The sequence below is a fragment of the Acomys minous genome (assembly GCF_964271855.1).
Source record: "Acomys minous genome assembly, chromosome: 2".
Lineage (NCBI taxonomy): Eukaryota > Metazoa > Chordata > Mammalia > Rodentia > Muridae > Acomys > Acomys minous.
Window position 1 is genome coordinate 108,066,619 of NC_140484.1, and position 25,285 is coordinate 108,091,903.

Here is a 25,285-nt window from a genome sequence, read left to right on the forward strand (position 1 = left end):
GTGTGTGTGTGTGTGTGTGTGTGCGCGCGCGCGCACGCATGCGCACACGCACACGCTTTACACATATACCTGTTCTATGTTGAAATGGCTGGTTCCGTTATTACTGTTGTGTTTAAGTTTGAATTAAAGTGCAACTGAATCTGTAAATCTTAAATACTGCCTATGACTAAGCAGTGGAGCGTTGTATGTTGAACTGCATTTGAGGTGCTGATTGATCCCTTAAATTATATATCATATTACAAGCCCTGTCAACTTAGGAAAAATTCTTCATTTTCTGACACTCAAAAGTTTAGGGGAAAAAGCCACAGATGTTAAAGTCATCGCTTTATGAAGATGTCCATTGATATATGGTAGACTTAGATTACTTTTTTAACAGCAAGTGTCTAAAGAAAAATTTAATAAAACAAGAAATCCATCAATGCCTGGCCCACTAGCCGCTCTTAGTGCAGTAGGTGTCCTCCTGTTGCAAAGACACAGTGCCATGAAGGCAGCCCTACTTTTAAAAGCACAACGAGACCTCTGCTATTTAAAGGAACCTTGTGATTAGACCATCTCTTAGTAAGTTCCATTTTATCACATGGAAAATGTATTTATGTGATAATATAGCTTTACTTCTTTTAGCAGAGTCCTGAGATAATGTATAACTCTATACAGAAAACAACCAAAAAGCAAAATCCATATTTATAATTGATTCTACAGTATACTACATAATATCACAATGCAAAACTATTTTTGTGAGTTAACCCACTATCAAATTATGTGCTGCTATAGAGACAATACGGGGGTGGGAACCTCCCCAGAAAGGCCTGCATTATTTACTGGTTGTGTTATGCTAACCTGAAGGCATGTGGTACTGCACACAATTATTCTCCACTCCATCACTTCTTTAACAGCTTGAAAACTTAAAAAAATAAAAATAAAAAACTTGAAAAGTACAACTTCTCTTTATGATTGATTCATTAGGGTTTTTTTGTTTTTAAACTTAGCCTTCATTCATGCTCTCTCTGAAAATACTTGTGAATTATCTAAGATTATCCTTCCAAAGTAAGGGAAATCAACACTCCAACTGGGGACTGATAGAGAGCTAGTACTTTTTAGATCCTGTATATGGTTCCAAACTGCATGCGCACTACCAGAGAACTAGTCCCACCCAGGTAAGTATCTTTCTCTCGCTGCCTTGGAAGAAGTATTTGCCCCATACCCACAGCGTCAACGCACTTATGAAATAATCAGTAAGCTTGCTCCTCCAGCCAAGACCACAAATGGAAAAACAACAGTAGCTTTGAATCATGAGCATCAATAGCAAGGAACATCAAGCCCTCGAATGGAGCAGGTCCTTTCTAAAGCCAGATGACCCTAGTTTCAATCTTCCCCTTGCATCTCAAAAACACAAACTTCAACATTCTACTGCAGGTGAACATTTTCCACCCATGAAAAAGACAGCGCAGCTTTGCATCTACACCTACAGGCTTTTGTGGGTACTCACAGAATTAACATTGGATGGCGTGGAATTACTACACCCAGTAAGTAAAGTGGTAACCTGAGCTCTTAGTATCCCCAGAGTTCAAGGTCTGTGTGGGTTATCACCATGAGCACATGGATAAATGTCATAGCTGCAAATCTATTCATAGAGCAGTATGCAGACAGATGCACTTATTCCTATGTAAAGATGTTTGCTGCATTTGTTCTCTGTCAGTTACTTAGTATTTTATATTTGCTTTCAACTGGGAAAGTCAAGAATGTGACTTTTTAAGGGGGATCTTACATAGTTAATTTAGCATGAAGAATTAATTTAAAGCTTGGAGAGAGCAATGAACCAAAATACTTAACAAACTTTCATGAGGAGAAGAAAACTCTCTAAAGACAGAATAAGAATTCTCTTTGAAATATTCTGCCTAATAAAGCACATTCCCCATAAGATGTAAACGTAACATTTATAGAATATACTTTATTGAGGTTTATTTGTTTATTTTTTGAGACTGTATTTTAATCAAATACTTGTATCAAATATATCTTAAATTAAAATCTAATGACACCACTTCCCCTCTTCCCCTTCCATTTCTTCTCTGAAACCCCTCCATGCCCCCTCCTTCCAACTATTCTTCCATGTCTCCCTCTCAAATTGATGGCCTCTTCTTTGATTTAAAATTTTCTAGAGACAAATTCAACGACACACAGCAATTTTAACATAACAGTTATCAGGGAAATAGTAAGGAAAACACTCGTTCCTTAGCATCGGGGATGCAGCCACTCACACAGGAACAGGTTTATGCATAGATAAGCTAACAAAATTAATTCTCCCATGTCTACCTGTCTACTTTTGCCTAGTCTCCCTGGACTTAAACCTTAAAAGGCTGGTTTAATCTTAAGCTGAAGCTTCCATCAGGGGGTGATCTATGTATGCCCACACTCATAGGAACCCTAGGAAAGTGTATGTTGTGCCTCCCTGAGGTCTTAACACTAATATCCAGTACATACTAAATGTAATCCTACAGTGTGCATGCTTTGCCTCATCTGGAAGAACAGGAAAGAATATGGAGTTAGTAGATTATTTTCTGAGCAAACAGGGGTAAATTAATTTTCCTGTCTCCTCTTAGTATGTACTGTGCTAGCGTTACTTCTTATGCCCTCAGGGACAGTGAAAGTCCCACCGTGGATAGTTTGGCCAAAATCATTCTTTTTTGACCCTCCAGTAGCCCAATACGATCTCTCATCTCATTTCCAATAGAAGATAAGGGCAGTTCAAGCAGAATCTGGGGGCTGCATAAGTTCTCAGATTAAAACTGTGCTTCAGATGTCCACAAAGCTATTCTGCCTTGTCATTCCCAAGGGAGCAGGAGGCACAAGAAGGAAGTACCAGGTTAATGAATAGAAAGCAGCAGCACCCTGCCCTGACTCGACCAGAACGGAACCATTAGTGGGTACCAGTGATGACATGCTCCATGCTTCCACAGAAGGCCAGACAGAGGGGATGCTGAGCTTTCTTTTGTCAGCCTCTTTACATCCCTCTGGCTCAGCTTAGTAGAGAACTTAACTTTCTCTTGGTAGACCATCTATGACAGAGTCCCACATACTCGAGGGTACAGCAACATGCCCAGTGGTAGCTCCTATGTGTATAGTTCCAATAGAACTTTATGGGCAACTGAGAAGCCCACAGAATACTCTCTGAGCAAAACATGCCCCATCAAAAAAAAGTTTGACTGCTCAGGATGTAATTTAAACAGCAAAAACAAAAGAGGGGGAAGTACACATCATGGCATATATGGCCATCAGTCTATCCTTTTAGTACATTTCAATATAGTCCTATATTTTGAAGAGCAGAAACTGTACAGGGATAATTATAATGAAAGTGTATAGTAACAGAAAGGGTTTAATAAAATCCCATTCCATCAGTTTTGGGGCATGAACTATCTGCCTTTCAGTGTCTTGGTGTCTCTGAGATCCACCGTGGCTAGGCACTCTGCAGATGGTATAAATTTGGCATGTGGGTTTCACATTAAAAGCAAAATGTGTTTTTAATAGCTGAGTAGTATTCCATAGTGTAAATGTACCACAGTTTCTTTATCCATTCTTCAACTGAGAGACATTCAGGCTGTTATGAATAAGGCTGCTATGAACATGGTTGAGCAAATGTTCTTGTTGTGTGCTGGTGCATCTTCTGGGTATATTCCAAGGAGTGGAAAAGCTGGGTCTTGAGGAAGCCCTATTCCTAGTTGTTTTTTTTTAATTTTGTAATTATATTTATGTACAGAAAACTTATCCCAGCTTAGGGGTGAGTTCTTTAGCCTTTGCCTCCCAGTTTTTGTTTGTTTGTTTGTTTTGTTTTTGTTTTGTTTTGTTTTGTTTTTTAGAAAGTACCAGTTAGATTTCCAAAGTAGTTGTACAAGGAAATCCCAAAATTTGTGGACAAATGGATGGAACTAGAAATGATCATACTGAGTGAGTTAACCCAGAAGCAGAAAGACTCACATGGTATATACTCACTTATAATTGGGCGCTAGCCCAAAAGGCATGTCCCATGAAAGTCTTCACTTACCAGGAGATTGGGACAGATGTGAGGACATCCTACTGGGACTCTAGGTAAGACAAATATAGGAGAATGGGGAAATAAAAGGATCCAGAAGAGGATGTACTAGAAGAACATCATCATAGGTGGATCGGGGCTCAGGGGGGTCTGCTGACCAAGGATAATATAAGCAGTAAACATCAAACCCCTACTCTGACCTACCCAATGAACAGGACATTCTCTCCAGTTATGTGGAGAGCAGGGACTGACTCTGACTTGAACTCTGGTGCCCCATATTTGACCACTTCTCCATGGTAGGGAGGCCTGGTAGCACTCAGAGAAAGAATAAGCAGGCTACCAAGATAAGACTTGATAGTCTAGGACCATATAGTGGGGGAGGAGGTCCTCCTCGGTCTTAGACTTACGGGAGTGGAATAAGGAGAAAGTGGGAGGGAGATAGGAACAGGAGCATACACGTGATGAGATAACGTTTAGGATGTAATTTGAATAAATTAATAAAATAAAAATTTTTTTAAAAGCAAAATGTGTCTGACTGCATTTCAGTGCAGTGCACTCAGGACAAGGGATAACAGTTATGTATACAGAAATCCCTCATTACATTTAGGCTTCTAGTTCGAGACTCCCCAACAGACACCCAACCCCACAGATGCTCTAGTACCTTACAGCCAATGTCATCATCTGGACACAGCATATCTTCTAAAACATTTCCAGAGTGCTTACAATATAAAATAAAGTGCAAATGAAATGTAGCTGGCTGCGATGCTATTTTGTATGAGGAGTAGAGAAGAGGAAAATGCCTGTACTTGTTTAATACAGACGTGTTTTATAAGAATTTTTAGTTGTGGCTGGTTGAATCTGAGAAATTGGAGTGTGTGGGCATAGTGAGTTGACTCTGCAGTGTTGGTGACTAAATGTGATCCTTTTCGGCAATGTATTGGGGAAAAATATGCCTTTCACGTGAACAGGAGAGCCTGCCGCAGTCTCATAAGCCCAGGTATTCTTGTGCATCTGGCTACAACAAATCAGGTAGGAGAGGACAGCACTCTTGTCCATCTGTCTCAGGACGTATGGTACCAAGGACATTGTCATAGTCTCTCAATAGCCTGTGAAAGGCTCTTCTCTGAGATCATGCCCAGCAGAAAGGACTCAGCCAAGGCAGGGGCAGTGGAAGAGAGGCCCCTGTCAAGGTTCCCTTTCTGTCCAGAAGTGCTCTTTACCGGACAACCTGTTTCCATTCATTTGTTTTAATCTTGCTTCAGATCAGGCCGGCAGCCCATTAATCATTTCTGTCAGCCCCTTACTGAATCCACGGCAACAGATCTGTTTTTCTAAAGTCTCAGAGCCAGAACTCAATTGAAAAAAAGGGGAAATCCTCTACTCCTCAAGCGACTGGCCAGAGCGCCGGCTGGAAGCAGCCACCAATTGTGTTCACTTTCCTCTGAGGGCCAGAATTGTACACAACAGCCCATGGAAAGTTTTGAAAGGGAATCTGGGTAGGAAGTGGGACTGGGAAGGTGGAAGAGCAGCCTAAGATATGAAGCCACCAGCTCAGGAGGGTGTAAGAGAGAGAACTAAATAAATGCCAGGACAATGACAGAGACACAGATGTCCTGAAGTGATATAAAATGAAAATACACCAATCAAAAATGCTACCCCACTGACTAAGAAAAAAGTCTCTCATGGAACTGACATAATTAGTTCTATAAAAAAATGTGAAGATAACTTTGAGGTCACAATAAGACACTAATATTTTGTATTCATATATAAATACACACACACATATATATAACAGGTATGTATATATTTTATTTCTCTGTCAGTTTATGTGATGCACACAACATATAAATTAAGGCTGAATCTGCAAGGCAGAGGAAAACATTGAGAGTGTACAGCCAACAGAAGACAGGAGAAATCTGATTTGCCTTGGATCATGACATATATACACACACATACAGTCTAGAGTTTTATTGTAATCTCCTATGTAACTTGTAGAAGCTGTATACAAATCTGCCATTAATATCAGGTACATAAACATAAAAGGATGGAAAATCTTAATATCTCCCCCATAGTGGACATTATCAATCCGATTAAAGACCAGCCCCTTTGCAAATGAGAGCAAATGCTCCAGAGATGCCAATAGAGATGCCAACAGGGCTGTTCTTCAAAGACTCATGGACTCCCAGTGATAGACTCAGGAGTAGCTACAATCTCTTGTAGCCTTTTGACTCTATGTTACTATTATGCTCATAAGAATGGGCCAATGTTCTGAGAAAATTAGTGTATCTCATATGTGTGTGTGTGTGTGTGTGTGTGTGTGTGTGTGTGTGTGTGTTTCTCGATTACAGTGTTTATCTGAGTGTTCAATTGTATCCAAAGCTTGATGTGGATACATTGTGGTAATATTTTCAATATTGAATTTTGTGAATGATTTATTGAAAACCTAGAGTAGAACCATTGAGTTATAATTTAGCCATATTATTTCTCTGGCTGACATTTTTTTTGAAATATTACTGACAGTCACTGGCCTAGAATTGGATAAATAAAACCCTTGTAAAGACTATATAGATATGGTCCAATAACACCATGAAAGCATATAGATACTGGCCTTTTTAAGCTTAGCAAGAAGTGATATATAAATAGCATTTGAATAATTTTAAGAATTTCTATGGGTAATTTTCATACTGATACAGTTTCAGAAAAGCTAATCTTCTATGTTATAATATATTTTAGAGAGATGAATGGATGCAAATAAACAGAAACTAATGTGAGCATTAAATAAAAAACTTACCACAAATGCTATTGTACTCCTTAGTGTGGACTCCCACTGGAAGCAGCTTTTGAAGAACTGGATTGTGTTCCATATTGCCATCGTGAGTCTTTTCACCCGGTCTACATCTCTTGATAAAATCTTGGTTTTTTTTTTTTTAATGGAAAACAGAGAATCAAATTAGATTTACACGCTCTGGATGTTCCTTTAGACCAGCTTCCCTAAGCTGTTTAAACTGTATTGTGTACAGTGCTCCTAAAACTGTTTCAAAATGTTGTCATCCAAAGGGGACAATCACATCCAACTTGGGTTTTAGCTCATATTCTGGAACAAAAAGACAAAAAACTTGCTTTAATAGTGTTCTTACAGAACTGAGCTGATGAGCGCTCCAGCAACCAGACATTTGGTGGACACGAGTGCTGTGTGTAAACACCTGCATAGGTAAGCATACACAGCGTGGCAAGAGAGAAAGAGAAAGAGAGCAAGAATGAACAAAATTGAGGCGGAAGGGGAATGCGTCAAGATATTATTTGGTGTGGACACAGAGAACACCAGTAAGACAGCTTTAGTATTCAAGCTTTTTTAGTTCCAACAAGTGTAGTTGATTTCCTAAGCTGTACAGTCTTCAATACATTTCTCAGCCTTTCTTCCAAAATATAAGTGTGCTGTTTTTAACCTTTCGGATGGTTGTGAGAATTCAAGACTTTAGAGAACGTCCTACCAGAGCCATCTCCTGCTCTCAGAGCCAAAGCCACCCGAGTGACCAAGTTGTTTTGTAAAGGAAGTAACTTTTCTTCCCGTGGGAGGCACAGTATTTTGATTTTCTTGCAAAGCTGCTGCCCTGCCTACCTCCACTTAGGTTTTTAACTTTCAAGAAAACAGAGCAAAAGACAAAGAGTTAAAATAGTTAATAACAATAATGGAGACACTTATTCGCATTGTGCACAGTGACTACTGCACTCAAAGCCGTGGCACCAAAAGCAAAACATTCCAATAGATACTTCCCTCCAGAAGACTACTAAGGCCCTCCCCCAGCACAGCGCCCAGAAGTTCATGGGAAACAAAAGGAAGAGAAGATGGCTTTATATTTAACTGCTTTGTGTCATGCACAGCTGCTCACCCCAGAGGAAGCTGTGGAAGGTAATAAACACTTTTAAAGGGGGGACACTTTGTTCCTAGTTACACAAGCGAAGAAGAACAATGCGGACTGGCTGGAATCCGGGCCTGGATCTGCAGAGGACAGGGAGGGACTCAGAAGAAAGAAAATGCAAAGGTCATGGGTTTTTTTTTTTTTTTCGTGTTTTCTGGTTTACTATGAACACATCTCCCTCGACCTACAGCCTTCCTTTTTGTTGAACTGATAAAAAGAGGAGTTCAGGGTGACAGGGCAGAAAGAGAGACAGCTAGTTCAATACGGGGCAGGATAGCAACACACTCTTAAGTTTAAACACAGGGAGTTAATAAAGCCGAAGTAGGTGCATTTGAGGCCAGAAGCCTCCTAGGACTCCTAGGAAATTCCCTTATCTATATGGAACAAGAAGAGAGCACTTGCCTTCAGCTGCAAAGGGGAGAAACCAACACCCTGCAAGCGAGGAGGATAGACAAAGAAATTTAGGGTGTCCATGCTCCATGGTGACTTTTAGACAACTGCAGGGCTCACACTCCCTTTTGCTCCAAAGGAATAGGTCTTAAGCCACTCCCAGTTGCCCTGGCTGAAGCTCCCCATTTGAGAGCGAGGACAAGAGAAAGAAGTGATAAGATGAGGAGTCCAGATGAGAAAGGAGTGGGAGAGGAGATGACGAATGAAAGAGAAACCAGCCATGTCCAAGAAGTACCTGGACCACGCGGATGCTGGCTGCAGACAGTACTCAAAGGCCATTTGGTGGGAGCCACCTACCTTTTTGGACAGCTTGCGACTCTCTTCCATAAAGCGCTTTTCTCTTGGACTGAAGGTCCTGAGACTTGCTTTGACCTGGAAAAAGATGGCTGTTACAAGGGCAGCGGTCACACAGATGTCACTCTCTTCCGGAGTAACTGAGAAGATCACAGAAAATGAGACCTTTGAACGCAAAGGCCATAGGCAGGGACCAGAACATTATGGGTCCAACCATGCTTGGCCTGGTACACGGGTCTCTGGGCCCTAGCATCTCTAGGTATGTCAGGCTCGAGCAGGGATAGTCTTTTTACCACTTGACTGAGTCCACAAAAGTATTTCAAAGCAGGGGTGACACTGAACTTCATAAATTTCCATGCTAATCTAAATGACAAAAAATTTCTCCTCTCATTTTGAACTAAACTTTCAGCAATTGTACCTAAAAGAGGAATGGCAGTTCTCAGTCCATAAAAGCAACATTTCCATAGACAGTCCCATTACCTCCAGTGACCTGAAAAAAGCAAGCAAATGGGCCATGGTAGCTCATTTACAAGGGAAAAAACTGAGCCCCAGGGGAATTTACTAACGTGTTCAAACCAGCAGAGTGAGGGAGAACTTTAAAAAAAAAAAAAAAGATGAAGCACAAATCTACTTCCACTGTATCCCTTAACCAATATATTTTCCCACCTGAAACTACACCACTGTCATGGCTGAATAACATAATCTACACATAACATACACATATACAAATGCTTCCCCGAAGAAGTAGACTGGTAGAGGTCACCTCTCCTGCAGATGGTTTATTTGGGAGGCAGAAGAAACTGGAAAGAACACACTCTTAGACTGATGACTGTCTCCTGGTTTCATCATTACTGAGAATTTGAGGATATATACATATAAAATATATGATATACGCTGTTTTAAAGATGGTACAGCTTGTATATCATAGATTAGATTAAACAGATATACTACATATTATATGTAGATTATATACATAACAAAATTTATGTTTTTAAAAAGTAGATTATATATATGTATAATGTATCATATATGTAATCAGTAGACAACAAATAGTTATACAAAGTATGTATAGATATATAAAGACTACTTTTTCCTTTCAATTTTTTTCCTTGACCTTTTAGATTAGTGAGAATTTAGACCACATCAATCCTGTTGGCTCAACCATTTGAAACCTGGAAAAGCATGGATTTTATGACAAAGGTTTAAATACAACCCCACCATTCTCAAGCTTTAATTCTGAAATCTTTGACATTAATCCAAGTCTGCACAGGCTGAGAGCCATATGTTTGAGATACTGAAAAGCTGGGAGGCGCATCCTGAGGGCACTTACCGGATTATATATGAGGTCCATCTCTAAGTAAATAAGCCCTTTAAAGGCTTGTTCTAAATCTTTATTCTTCAACACATAACAATTTGGTTGCCCATCTCTAATCTGTTAGGAACAAAAGACAAAGTACATATTTGTGCCAATGTTCTGTGTGTTTTAAGTGGAAAAACAAAAACAAACTTTGACTAAGTTGAAAAGGTATTTATTAATTTATTTATTTTGTCCCTCTGTAAAAATGTATTTTACAACTCATTTTGTATCTACTAGCATGGTTTATTTATTTATGGTTTTTACATTGGTCTCATTTTTACCACTATATGATTACATATGAAGCAAATACTAGGCAGGGATTAAATGCAAGATTAATCTAGAGTGACACTGTAATTGGTAGAAAGATGAAGTAACAACAGCCATTGGCTCAAAGTGGTGGGTTGATGGAAACATAGTGATTATGTCTCAATGACAGGAAGTTTTTCCCCCCCATGTTCTGGAATACTAAACTCTTCTACATATTCAAATAGATGAAGTCTCTTCAAAATTCCTGGCCAATAATCCTAAAATGTGTCAAGTCATGGGGAAAATAATAACAGAGCAGAAAAGTGTTATAAATTAGAAAAGACTAGGGCTACATGATTAAATATATGTGGTACCATGAACATGATCCTGGAAAAGAAAAAAAACTGTATTGATGAAAAGTAAGATAAAAATCCAATTGAAGATCCAAGTTTACTTATTCATAGCATACTGCTGTTGGTGATGTTTTAGTGCTGGCAAATGCAATGTAGTAACATAAGATGCTAGCATAAGAAGAAAGTCGAGAAAAGCTCTCTTCTCTTCGCAGTTCTACTTTAATTACAAAATCGGTCTCAAAGAAGATTGAAGAATCATAAGGAAATGAAAAAAAGAACTAAGTTTTATTATGAAGCTATCAGTGGCTCACTGGCCCCCAAGCAATTGAAATTAATTAAATCAAAACTTAGCTGAGGTTGAGGTCAAGATCCCAAATCATTCAAGATACACAGTGTGCCTACACATCTTTGGGTAGCACCAAGTCCCCTCGGACCTCTATGCAGCAGCTCACAGCACTTTCACTCACTGTGCTAGCTGCCTGCACTTCCCAGAATGCGTGATATCTAAGTGATCACTTCCCATGGCGTGACAGAACATCTTTGCCCCTCCCCCCCGCCCGAAAGCATGCTAACCATATAATTCCTTATTCTGTCTTCAGACTGAGCCCAGCCCTGCTTCTCGTACACAGCTGTGGTGGTACATGTGTTGATGAAACTGGAAGGCCAGGGATGTGGGCCATATTTTAAATGACTATTGCTGTCACTACAACCATTCACACGAGTGTTCTTATAAACACTGGTGGAAATGAGTTGAGTGAGTCACGGTGGGGAAACAGCAATTCCACTTTACAAGGGAGAGGTCATCTTCCTTCCCTAAGCACCCCACCTCTTAGATTGAATAGCTTTTATAGGGAAAGATGGCTTTCCTGGTCAGCGGCTGAGAGGAAGGGGTGCCCCATAAAGTCCCGGCTTCCTTCCTCAACAGTGTCCAAACAGGATTCACAGCTTCCGCTCTGGCACCGAGTGTCACTTAATAAATAGTGGGTGTTAAAGTTGAAAGACATAAATACAAAAACAGCATGACAATTTGCCAAGCTGAAGTTCTTCCAACTTCGTTTTCTTTCAGCCCTCAATTCTTGTAATGTTATCTTGAAATTTCCATGGTTTCTTAAGGGCAAGGAAAGGTCAGTAGAAGAACAAGAAGTATTGATATAAAAATATTTCATAGGCGAAGCAGGTTTTTTTTTTTAATTTGGTAAATGATCGTTTCCCGTTACTCAGTGTCCCTAGCATTGTGTCAGCAAAACTCAGAATCCACGTAGGAACATTAAAGCTATCATCAAAAACAGGGACACAATGAGACATAGTCATGTTTAGTACTTGCATAGCAAATTAAATTGTATCTACAAATTTCAAAAGTTTGAAAATTACAAAGCTAGAAACCTCTATCCCTTTTGAACATATTCAAATATCACAATTCCTTTTCTGGGTCAGGAATCAAATAAAAATTTAACAACTATCTCCCTTCTTCTTCTTTTTCTTTTCTTTTCTTTTTTTGATTTGTAGTACAACATTTTTTTTTTCATTTTTAAAATTTTATTTTATTAATTTATTCATAGTACATGTCAATGGTTATCCCTTCCCTTGTATCCTCCCATTCCTCCCTCCCTCCCATTTTCCCCTTACTCCCTTCCCCTATGACTGTTCCTGAGGGGGATTACCTCCCCCTGTATATGCTCACAGGGTATCAAGTCTCTTCTTGGTAGCCTGCTATCCTTCCTCTGAGTGCCACCAGATCTCCCCATTCAGGGGATGTGGTCAAATATGAGGCACCAGAGTACGTGTGAAAGTCAGACCCCACTCTCCACTCAAAGTTTAAGAAAATTATGAGAGGCAGATTTGGGCTCAGGGGTCCCGCTCAAACTATGGCACCAGCCAAGGACAATACAGGCTGAAAACTTCAAACCCCTACCCAGATCTAGCCAATGGACAGGACACTCTCCCTTCTTTTTTTTTTTTTTAATTTTTTTTTTAACTGAAGAATTATATCCATAAAGATAGTCTTTAAAAAGTTAGGTTTTTTTGTTGTTAAAACTACATAGAGTCTATAATTTTATTTTGTAGCTCCCAATGTGATTTCATGATATTATATATGATATATTTTATATAATATAATAGATCTTTTTTATGGCTATATAATATTCAAAATGAAAATCAACTACAATGTTTTAAAATATGTGGCATCACAGTAAATAGTGATACTAAGTCATAGGAGAATGTTTTGAAAACTATCCTCTAGCTCTGCTATGTAACTGGGCTGTCAACACTTGAATACAGGATAAAAAGTTAGTCTGAAATGTTATCTGCACCTGTTCAGCACCCACATGATAGTATTACTATTATGTGAGCGCTGAACATGTGCATTGCACAGCTAAGGCCAGTCTCATGATTTATAGTGAGAATTCTGAAGGTTATTTCTAATGCTCATACAATTGGAAAATTCAGATACAGTCAAAAGAACACTCAGAGGTGAGAATCTGTGCGAATTTTTGTGTCTAGTTATGAAATAGCTGAAACCTAAGCTGAAGTTTAAAACAACTGCCAGTCCAGTCAGGAAACAGCAGTTGTTTTTAATTCAACAAAAGGAGATGGGTCCCTATGCTGATATGGAGTCTTCTGTGCTAACATCTGGGCAGACTGCATTCCCATCAAGCCAAGGCTCTCAGATGAAAATGTCAAATAATATAATAAAATCCAGTTCTGTGGGGCCAAATCTTGAAACTGATTTGTTACATAATTTTTCTACTCAACTTTATAGGCAACAAAAATAATATTAGACCACAATTCAAGGTACCTTCAGAGGATAGTATAAAAGATATGTAATCTTATAATTCCTGGAATTATTAGGGAAAAAATTCCTCCATAGTTTAAAACAGTACTTACCATAGCTAGAAAAACTACATTTCAGGGTTAGGAACAGTGCCTTTCCTTTATAAAGAGCAGCCCTTCCATAGTTAGCAGCAGTACCTTCCATGACTACTAAAATGGACATTTCTACCTACCTCAGATTATTTTCAGTTCAGTGTGAGATATAAATCACCCATCTGGAGCATGGATATAACTCTTTGCAGCAAAACCAACTCTTTGGTAATTACCCAAAGATTTTTAAAACCACCGGGAAGTCTGTTACTAAGTGATAATTTGAGATTTGGGATCAAAGAAAAATTATTATGGAAATTTATGTTATAAGGCCAGCCTATAACTACCCAAATGGAGGGCATCGAGGGCCGCTCCCTTCATCTCTGAACTGTGGCTAAGCACAGAGTTGGGAGAAGGGTCACTCTGTTTAGGTGTGCTCACTCTGCTGACCCCATGAGACTCCAGGAAGCAGCTCCAATCACAGTCTCATAGATGGCATTCATCTTGCTGGGACACAATCAAATGGGCAGATATGAATGTGAGAAACAGATTCATGCAGAGGACAGAAGGAAGGAAGGATGGAAGGAAGGAAGGAAGGAAGGAAGGAAGGAAGAAGGAAGGAAGAAAGGGTAGAAAGGTGGCAGGGGGGATTGGAGCAGTGAATGAGCAAAGTATATATAGTTTTTCACATGTGAAGTGTGTGTGTGTGTGTGTGTGTGTGTGTGTGTGAGAGAGAGAGAGAGAGAGAGAGAGAGAGAGAGAGAGAGAGAGAGAGAGGAAACAAAATAACTTAAATTTTGAAGTTGCTATGTTAAAAATATCAGATTTGCTGGGCAGAGTGGTGCCTACACCTGCAATCTCACTTGGAGAGGCAGAGGCAAGCAGATCACTGTGAGTTCGAGGCCAGACTTATCTACAAAGCAAGTCTAGGACAGCCAAGTCTACACAGCAAAACCCTGTCTCTCAAAAAAAAAAGTTAATATAAACCATAATAGTATTTAAACTATCATTTTTCTAGATAAAAGATTATCATTTGGCTTATTCCTTTTTAACTAATTTGTTTATTATTCACTTTACATCCCGATCATTGCTCTGTCCCTCCTCCCCTTCCAGTCTCACACTACCTCCCTCTTCCCTCCTCTTCCTCTTCCCTACTCCTCAGGAGAACCTCCCCCCCCCCCATCCTAACCTACTTAAGCACATCAATTCACATAAGGACTGAACACCTCCTTTTTCCCTGTGGCCTGGGGCAAGGCAACCCCCTCCAGAGCAAAGTGATCCAAAAGCAGGCACCAGAGTCCATGTCAGAAACAGCTCCCGCCCCCTTACTAGGGGACCCACATGAAGACCGAGCGGCCCATTGCCTATGTATGTGTAAGGGGCCTAGGTCCACGGCATACATGGTCCTTAGTTGGTGCTTAGTCTCCCAAATCCCCACTGGGCCCTGTTTTTAGTTGGCACTGTTGGTCTTCTTCTGGAGATCCTGTCACTTCCAGATCCTTCTATCTTGCCCCACCCCTCACACACACTTTTCCACAAGACTCACTGCTCTTTGCCCAATGTTTGGCTGTGAGTCTCAGCATCTGTTTTGATGCACTATGGGATAGAGCCTCTCAGAGGACAGCTATGTTAGGATTCTCTCTAGAAGCATAGCAGAGTTTTGTTAATAGTGTCACGGGTTGCCACTCTCGCGTGGGGTTGGTCTTAGGTTGGGTCAGGCATTGGTTGGAAACTCCCTCTGTCTCTTCTCTATCTTTATCCATAAACATCTTGTAGGAAGGGTAAATTTTGACTCCACTAGGAATCCAGTCTAGTTGAGAGAATGTCCTCTTCAGCCTCTATGACCTCCTGCTACTAGAACTCTCAGCTAGGGTCGCCCCATGCCCTCCCAGAAGCCTAAGCTGTCTTAGGTCTCCAGACTGTTCTAGACATGCCACTGCCTAAGGCTTCTGCTCTCTCTGTATGCCCTCTGTCCTACCGTCCCTGCTCTCCCCAGGTCTCGTTTCTCCCTCATCTCTCTCCATACTCCCTCTCCTTCCTTGTTCCCTCTCTTCAAATGCTTCCACTGCACAGTAAATATGAAAAACTTGTTATAGGTTGATAGATAATTTTTTCTGAGTCAGAGGAATGCTCAACTCATTATTTTTAAAGCTGTATACAACCTGAATGTATCATACTAAAGCATACGAGGACATAGAAAAAAAAATCCCAATTGCTTTTTTTTTTTTGTCAAACCACAATTATCTTTATTGTAATTCACCATAAAACTCTTTGATGTGATGTATTACTCCAAAGTTAATCAGGATCAATATGAAGGAATACAGCCACAGGAGGGCTTAAGGAGGACAGGCATGCATTTAAGATAAAAATCCCAAGTAAAAAAAATCACATCGTCAAGAAGAGACTTGATACCCTATGAGCATATACAGGGGGAGGAGGTCCCCCTCAGTCACAGTCATAGGGGAAGGGAGTAGGGGGAAAATGGGAGGGAGGGAGGGAGGAATGGGATGATACAAGGGATGGCATAAAAATTGAGATGTAATATGAATAAATTAATAGAAAAAAAAAAGAAACACATCTTCAGTGAAAAAAAAAATCACATCGATTCCATCAGTGTTTGACCTTCAAACTAGAAAAGGCAGAGCATTTGGATATAGACTAGCTTCATGTATCAAACACAATTCTCTATTTCATGTACAAAAAGAAAGAAAGAAAGAAAGAAAGAAAGAAAGAAAGAAAGAAAGAAAAAGACCCTGGCCACAACCTGCTACAGCAGCTGAGCCCAGCTGAAGCCCATGCTAAGTGACTCTCCAGTAACATATGACAAGGAGAGACACACGGATTGGCAGCAGGACAAGTAATACACTTTATCCCATAGGGTTTCACATTCTTCATGCAGCTTGGAGTCAGGCATGGGTCCAACGACATGAGTTACAAATAGCTAGAGAGATTAGGCTGTCCAGGAGGCTGGGCTTAGCCCTGCAGAAAGAGCAGCTGCCAGGGAGCTGAAGGAGCCCTGACCCCCCACCCCCCACCCCCTCTCCTTGGCCCTGCGTCCTCTTCACCACATCTCACTTCTCTCTCAGGCAGCAAGTCCTGCGCCAGAAGACAAACCCAGATCTGAACTTGGGAAACGACACAAAGCTTGGCATGCTTAGGGCTTCTCACAGCCACTCGTTCTACCACACAAGCTATACAGATGATTCGAAAATTATGGGAAATTTTACAAAAAAAAAAAAAAGTCACAATAAAAATAAAGACCTAATATTTTTGGGCAAGTGCATCTACAATTTATAATTAGTTATTTCTGTCTCTTATAAAAATAGAATATATTTTGTATATACATTTATATTATTACACATATATACAACAACCTACCTATAGCAAGAAGAACAACAAAAAAAATGTTTGGTTAATAGAAAAAAAAAGAAAATTTGCTGAAAAAAAAAACAACATAAAATGAAAATAGGATATATTGTACATCTCAATGAGTTTCTAAACAGTTAAAATATCTATTCTGAGCTTTACCTTGTACTTTACACTTCCACCATCAAATATGTGTTTATGCACTATGGGTATGGATAATTTCAGTGTGAGATGTTTTTTGTTTATAATTTAAATTTTTTAATTAAAAAATTATAAAAGGATAGGCAGTAAGCGAGGTAGACCCTAGAGATAGATAAACTGAGTTCATATTCTGACTTCGCTTAAGGTTAGATGGATAACTTTGTTTTAATTACTTAGCTCCTCTGTTCTTGTTTCTTAGTTCTTGAAATATAAATAATAATGTACACTATCTCAGAGGTGAAAAACATGAACAACAGTCAGCCACAGTGGGGAGTACATAGGAATTGTTAAATAGATGACATTTGTTTGATATCATGTATCTGTTTGACTTAAGTCATATTCACAGAAATCATGCATATATTCACATATGCAAAGATATGTGTGTGAATATATTGGTAATACTAGGGCCTCATACAGCCTGGGCAAGTGCTCTCCTACTGAGCTATATCCCTGATTTTCTTTTTCTTTACATTTTGAAAGAGAGGCATACTAAGTTGCTTAGCTTCGCTCTGAGCTCATCCTGTAGCCTATGGACAGCTTGGATTTCTATTCTCCTGCCTCAGCAGCATTCAGAGTAGCTGAGACTACCACCTACCTAGCTTAAAGTATAATCTTTTTAATTAGATTTGATGAATTATGTCATAATTCTTTCAATTCTCCCCAGTCTTTGGCAGTTGGAGGCTGTGGTGTGTGGTGGGTGTAAATATGTTTTTGTTTTGATACCAAGTGTGGGATGTGAAACAGACTTGTGTGAGGGAATATGATGTTTGTCCCCTGGAGACAGGTGTGTTAGGGTGCACACTGTTTGTCTGATAGAAAGGGGACTGTCTCTTGCAGGGGCATGGTCTTTGGCAATTAATAAACCTCCTGGTACATAGACTCAGAAGAGATGTATAGGAGCCCAAAAAAATATAGGCTTGGCTTTGGCTTTTGCATCGCTTCACATAGCCTAGTTGCTCACTGCTCTAAATTTGAGATGCTCCTAGAGGGAGACACTCTGGAGAAGATTTCAAAGAGGCTGATGTGCCTGTTGTTGTTCCTGCTTTTGCCTGTTTTGTTTTTAGCCATTCCATCATTAGTGCTTCAATTCACCATGCTGCCTGGTGCTTAGGCTACACAGACTGACATTTGAGGATCTTTGGAATCTTTTCTCTCACTGCTTCTTTTACATTGGAACATTAGGATTTGCCTTTATTATCATCAGCTTCTTAACAGCTTCTATTGAATCTGTCATTTGGATGATTTGGTAAATGTATGTAGTGTATTTTGATTACCCTAACCCTGGTCCTGTCTTATTTTGACCTCATTCCTTCCCTCTACCCTCCCCCTAAGTCCCTTCCCAAAATTCATTTGGCTTTGAGGCTCACTGAGTTTAATACGCATCATGTTTGACCATAGGTTTAGAACTATCCATTGAAGCATGGCAAGCTTGTTGCTGGGTACACGACTGAACGCAACTACTACCCTTCTCAGAATCCACTGATATTCCATGGCTAGCCTAGGAGGGATAGAAATACATGGGCCTCTCCGGTCCCTAATTAACTATGTACAGAATCTAGTTTTGTGCATTTGCAGGCCCCCTGCAGCTGCTGTGAGATTATGACGACATTGTCTATGTCACTTCTAAAAAGACAGCATTTCACTGCCTGCCTCCCTGCCTTTCAGCTCTTAGGTTCTTTCTGCCCCCTCTTCCACAATATTCACTCAGTTTTAATGGCGGTGGTACAAGTGACCTATAAAGGTCTGTATACTCAGAGGCCACTTACTCTTAGAATCTCGAGCAGCCAGCATCTCTGCATTCACAACCTCTCGTTACAAAGGGGAACTTCTCTTATTAAGGATGGGAATACCATTTTTCTCTTGGCATAATTATATTTAGAAGGCATCTTGGTGCCATGTCAATTCTGATACAGAGTAATAAATACATCCTGAAGGCCTAAAATTTCCCCAGCTATGGGACCTGTGAATTATGAAATGGGCCTTAAGTTAACATCAGAGCATAGTTGGTTACCACCATAATTCATGCCACTGCTGTACCAGTGGGGACATCTGGCTTGACAGATTGGTATTATAGTCCATAGAGCTCACATCTGTGTAACACCATTGGTCTGCAGCAGGTGGCATAGTATTTTCTGGAACATTAAGCCTTGAAAGCAGGGAGAAAGTTCCAGCTCAGTTCCTATTCTGACTATACAACAATTTCTGCCTTTTTATACTCTGCTGAAGTATCCTGACTCAAGGCATCAGAATATGAACATGTTAAGTGGGTAATGGAATACAATGTTTTCCAGTTTTATGCATGGATAGATACATATCCCACTGATTGCCTGTAATGTCTAAATTTTGATAATTACATATTTAACATATCTAAAAGTTATCTGACTGTTTGCAGATAGATGTAAAGAAGAACCCGGATGTTCGTGCTCAGACATCTCATGCTCTAAAGCAGCATGGGATGTGTTCACTATCAACAGACCTGACAGAACTGAGGCTTCAGGAAGCAACATGGCATAACTTTTACTCTGTTTACATTTGGAGTTTTCATGCTTGTTTTGTTTCATTGTTCAGTGCTACAGATGAGAAGATGTCAAATTCCCAGTAAGTTATCTCTCTAATCCATGATTTTTTTAAAAATATTTAAAGCTGGTAGAAATAAAAATGAACATATTTTATTGTAATCTTGTATTTTAAGAAATATTCTCTTTCTGAAATAAAATATGAAACTTTCCACACACGGATCCGTGTCTCATAATCAGAGTGATAACTCATCCTGTTTTGAACTCTTAAAATAATCCACAATTCATTATCTTTCTGCTATGTGCCTTACTTATATTCATGTGTTATAGTTTTCTATTTTGTGTTACTGTTTTAGCTGTCTCAAAGCAGAAGAAAGTAAGATTTTTACTTTGACTTAATATAAGAGACTTGCCATTTAGTAGAAAAGTTCAGTGTGCTCAAGATCTACAGCTCTGAGTGATGGGATCGGCCTTGTGCTCACCATCTTCTTGTTTGAGGGCACTGGGAGAACCACAATAGGGATTCTCACTCGCTCAGCCTGACATGACCCAATACCATTCATACTCCATGCTGCATATGGATCGTAAAAACTTCAGATTGTTACCAGGGCCCTGACCAGAGCTGACTGATGTTGTGACTTATTTCATCTTTGTGTCAGTTACCATGTAGGCTGAGGAACGTAGGTGAGAATAATCGAATGTTAATGCTGAAAGGACATTTGGGATCTGGAGAGGTGGTCATGTGCTGCTCTTCCAGAAGACCTGACTTTGGTTGCCAGAATTCAAATCAGGTGGCCTACAACTGCTTTTAGCTAGAACTATCTACATTTCTGGCACCGTGCACATACATACACTGCCCCCACACACACATACAAATAAAATTAATTATTATCCCACATGAGAATTTAAGTCTTGTTTACATCCAATAATCTCCCAAGTGATGCATCCATTTCTTCTTTTCATCCAACCTGTACCCCAAGACTGCATGTGTTGATTTATGGACCAACCCCACTCTAAAGCCAAATGCTGGCAACATGCAACGTCTCATTTTTATATTGATCATAAACTTATGAATTCAATCTTAAATTTTACTATTATTTACTTTAGTGGCCAAAATCCCATCTTAATCTTAAAATAGGCAAACAAATGAAAAATTATGATGACCCATGTCTCCTACCTCAAGCAACCCCATTGCACAAAATAATACTTAATTGAAAATTCAAATGGAGATGTGTATGGTACTTATTTGGTGTAAGTAATTACAGAAAATTTGTCCCATAAAGCTAATTAAGTGAAGCTATTAGGATTATAGCTCCTCACAGCAGACATGCATGCTCTACCAAAACACTACAGCTCCTGAAGGCATCATGGAGACCATATTTCTGGTCCTATGTTGCTTTGGCCTTATGGACTATGCTTGGATAAGATAAGTCAAATTTATTCCAAAACGCATTTCATTGAACTGAGATAATGGAGTTATTTTCATTTTGGAGTATTAGAAAGTAATAAAAGTATATATCTTATTATTAGAAAATAATGAGTCAATATGTATTTTAGCTGTAGCAGTGTTTCTTTTATGGACTTGTGTGCCCTTGATTGTGGTGCGTAACTATTTAGAATTACAATATCCTCTTGGTGTATATTTTCTTTGATGAGTACTTAGTGTCTGTCCCTAGCTCTTCGATTAGGTTTGAAGTCTATTTTGTCAGCTATTAAAATGGTTATACCTGCTTTCTTCTGTACAGATTGAGTCACTAAAGCCATTTGTACCTTTATTAAAAGAAATTAGCCCGATAGGTGACATTAGAGAGAAACCACATTTTGAAGACGTCTGGGTTAGAGAAGAAACTTGTCTGGTTTCGAGAGGATTAGATGCACTTAATTGAAGCCTGAAATAGTAAGCAAACCTAATTACTACAAGATAGTGTCAATGGCTCCAAATATTTCAAAACTAAAAAGTGTTTCCTGTCATCCATTACATCTATTATGGTAGTGATTAGAGGATTACAGAGCAAAATTAAAATTATCCAGTATCAGATCATCAGATTATGGTATATCCTAACAATAGTTTGAAATGATCTTGGCTGTATCTGATTAAAGGATTTTTAATATCTATGAGTCTGTTTTACCATGACTATGTATTTTATTGAAAATGTTCAAAAAATATAGTTTAATAATATTCTTCTCTCTCTCAATGCCTCCTAGAGCCTCCCCACCTAACTCTATTTTCTTTCTCTTTTTCTTTCATCAAACAAAACCACCCGAAACAAACACACAAAAAACTAGATAGATGTTTTAAGTTGATAATGACAAAATGTTATGGAGATTGAGTTACATTCAGAATTTTAGATGCACCAAGAAAGATGTTTTCTTCAAGGCTGTCAAATACAAATAGCCAAAACTGTAAGAAGGTAACATTTATATAATTCCTGATAGTGTCATGGTTCTTCTTGCTATAGGTAGTTTATTATATGTACATGTAATAATATAGATATATATATGTAAAAAATAAAAATGCTTAATAAAAAAATCAAAATAAAAAGATCAATAAGACAAAAAAAAGCAAAATTAAATAGAACTGTACTAAAATACCATTGCATTGCTTTGCATTGGCTAACTACTACTGGTGATGGGCTTGCCCTGAAATGCGGTTAATAACCAGTGACACTCCATTGAAGAAAACTTGTTTTCTCTTTGCTAGCAAGTACCAACTACAAATTGCTTCTTGGTTAGTGGTGGGATCCACTGCCCACTTCCTCTTCTCAGTACCTGGCTAGAACTTGTGCAGGGCTTATGCATGTTGCCACAGTCACCGTCAGCTAACATTTGCGTCAGTCACACTGTGTCTGGAAGACCATTTCCATCCATCACCTCTGCCTCTTACAGTCTTTCTGCTTCCTCTTTTGCATAGCCTTTTGAGCTTTAAGGAGACGGGTTTGATGAACAGATCCCATTTAGGATTGTGTGCTCCAAAATCTGTCACAATTTACACGTTTTCCAATCACAGGTCTTTGTGTCAGTCCCCATCTACTGCACGAGGCTTCTTTGATGTGAGTTGGGTGAGGCACTGATTTATGGCTGTAGTAATATCTGTAATTTATGGCTGTAGTAATATCTCATTAGAAGTCTTTGATTTCTATGTTCCTTTTGCAGAATAAAAGCAGGTTCTTTTCCTAAGACCATAAGACCTGGCTAGTCTCAGGTTCTTGGCTACATTATCAGTGTCAGTTATGGGCTCCATCCATGGACTAGACCTTAAATCCAATCAGAGAGTGGTTTGTTATTCCTGTAACATTAGTGCCTCCATTGCATCGGTATGTCTTCCAGGCAGATCACTCTTGTAGCTCACAAGGTTTGTATCTGGATGGTGTTAGTGATTAACTTTCTCCTTTCTGTATCTTTCAGAGACTGTCCCAGTACAGTGAACACTAGTAACTAAGCATGAAGCGTCTAGTTAGGCAGCAGCTTGGTGTTTTCCATGATATTAATAAGTGTTGCTGTCTTCAGCAATAGGACATGGCCATCAGCATGTGGAGTGTAAATAATAATCTGAATTTGAGGGGGGTTTCCATAGCGCCCCATTGGCAATAACTCAGAAAGATGTAATCCATTCTTGTCATTGGGGGTTTTACTTGGTGGCAAACAGTGTCTAATTGGGGGCTCTGTTTCCCCGATTATTAGGTGATTTCATTTAGGTTCCTTTCACATAAATATATATTTTATGGAGCTTCTATAATGGTAGGTTTCCATATGGCTTTTCAACTGGCGTTTGATATCAGTTGTTCCTCTTCATAATTTCTCTTTTAACCTTCTCTCCCATCATCCTCTTTGTTTAACCTTCATATTCTGGTCTCCCTTTGTCCATAACAATATATTCTATTTCTCCATCCTTAGGAGATCCTCTCCCTTCCCCTTGCTCCTTACTAAGAACCTAACCCCTGTGGTTATTTGGACTGTAGCATACATGTTGAAAGCTTAAAAACTAAGATCCACATAGAAGAGAAAACATTCGTCTTTTGGGATCTGGGTTACATCATTCATAACTGTTTTGTTCTAGCTCCATCCATTTACCTGTGAATTTCATCATTCTGAACAGCTGCATAATATTCCATTGTGTAAATGTACCACATTTTCATTATCCACTCACCTGTTGATGGACATCTGGGCTATTTCTAATTTTGGCTATTATTGTTAACAGAACATCAGTGAACACGGTTGAGCAAGTGTCTCTGTAGTAGAATGTAGATTCCTTTGGATATATGTCCAAGATTGGGATAGCTGGATCTTGAGGTAGATCTACTTCTTGCTTCCTGAGAAACTACCACACTGACTTCCACAGTGGCTGCTGGCCTTCCTACCAGCAATGCATAAGTGTCCAAATGCAGCCATTAATTTTGAACAGAACCATTTGTTGAAGATACTGTTTTTTTCTCAAGTGTGATTTTGGGGGATTCTGTCAAAAATCAGTGATCCATCAGTCTATGGACTCATAAATTAGATCTTTTATTTAATTTCAGTGATCAGTATGTTTGTTCTTTCGACAATACCATGTTGTTTATTACTACAACTCTGTTGTACAACTTGAAATCTAGGATAGTGATACTTCCAGCAGTCTTTTTATTACTGAGAATTGCTTGAGCTATCCTGTTGGTGTGTGTGTGTGTGTGTGCGCGCTCGCACGCGTGCATGCGTGCGTGTGTGGGTGCATGTGTTTCCATTCAAAGCTGAAGGTTGTTTTTTCAAACTTTGTGAAGAATTGTGTTAACATTTTGATGGAAATTGTATTGAATCTGTAGATCTCTTTTGGTAGGATGGCTATTTCACACTATTCACCCTAACAACTCATGAGCATGGGAGCATCCATCTTCTGGTATCTTTTTCATATTCTTTGATATCTTAAAGTTTCTATTATACAAGTCTTTCCTTGCTTTGTTAAGAGTTATTTCAAGACCTCTGAGATGTGTATCTGTTGAGACATGATTTGTGTCCTAGTATGTGGTTCCATGAGCTTCCCAGAAGAAAATACAATCCTTAGTGTTTGAGTGGAATATTCTGTAGATGTCTTCTAGGTCCACTTGATTTATGAAATTATTTAACTCTAGTATTTTCTGGGTGTAATAGCCTTGGCTGGCATCTTTAGTCTCCCAAGAAGTATGTAGAACATCTGTCAAGGCCCTTCTGGCATCTAGTCTTTCTACTGAAAAGTCAGGTGTTATATGATCTGCCTTTATACGTTACTTGGTCTTTTTGTCCTGTATCATTTCTTATCCTTTTTGTATTATGTACTTCTATTGTTTTTATTATGTGTCGTGGGTCCTTTCTCTTCTGGTCCTGTAATATTTTGTATTCTGTACATTCTTTGTACCCTCATAGGCATCTCCCCAATGCTTGAATTTTTAAATGACCCATTTACTTCTACCCTGATTGAAGAAGCAACAGTGCACATGGGAGGAGTGGGAGGGAAAAAGAGAGGCCATGTTGAAATTCTATTTTAACTTCAAAAAGGAAAACACAAAAGCAAAAGACAAAAAAAAAAAAAAAGAAAGAAAGAAAGAAAGAAAAAAGAAAGCTCTAGTAGAGTTTAGCATAGGCTATTTATTCAACAGTTTGAAATGTACTTCAACAGCAGGCTTAAGCACATTGATGCTGAAGAAAATGAAAAGCTGAGGTGCATTGTCTACCTGAGGTTTGTGCGCTTT

At 39.2% G+C, this 25,285-nt stretch overlaps 1 protein-coding gene across 3 annotated transcripts in view; it reads right to left on the reverse strand.

Moving 5' to 3' along the window:
* The window catches only part of MCTP2 (multiple C2 and transmembrane domain containing 2), a 228,289-nt gene that overhangs the window by 72,565 nt on the left and 130,439 nt on the right, over window positions 1-25,285 (reverse strand). For all 3 annotated transcript variants that reach the window (XM_084772920.1, XM_084772921.1, XM_084772923.1), the window contains 3 exons: window positions 10,019-10,120; window positions 8,692-8,766; window positions 6,816-6,935 (listed from right to left, as the gene is read on the reverse strand). In XM_084772920.1, coding sequence (XP_084629046.1) covers window positions 6,816-6,935; window positions 8,692-8,766; window positions 10,019-10,120 — 297 coding nt within the window. The remainder of the gene's footprint in view (window positions 1-6,815; window positions 6,936-8,691; window positions 8,767-10,018; window positions 10,121-25,285) is intronic.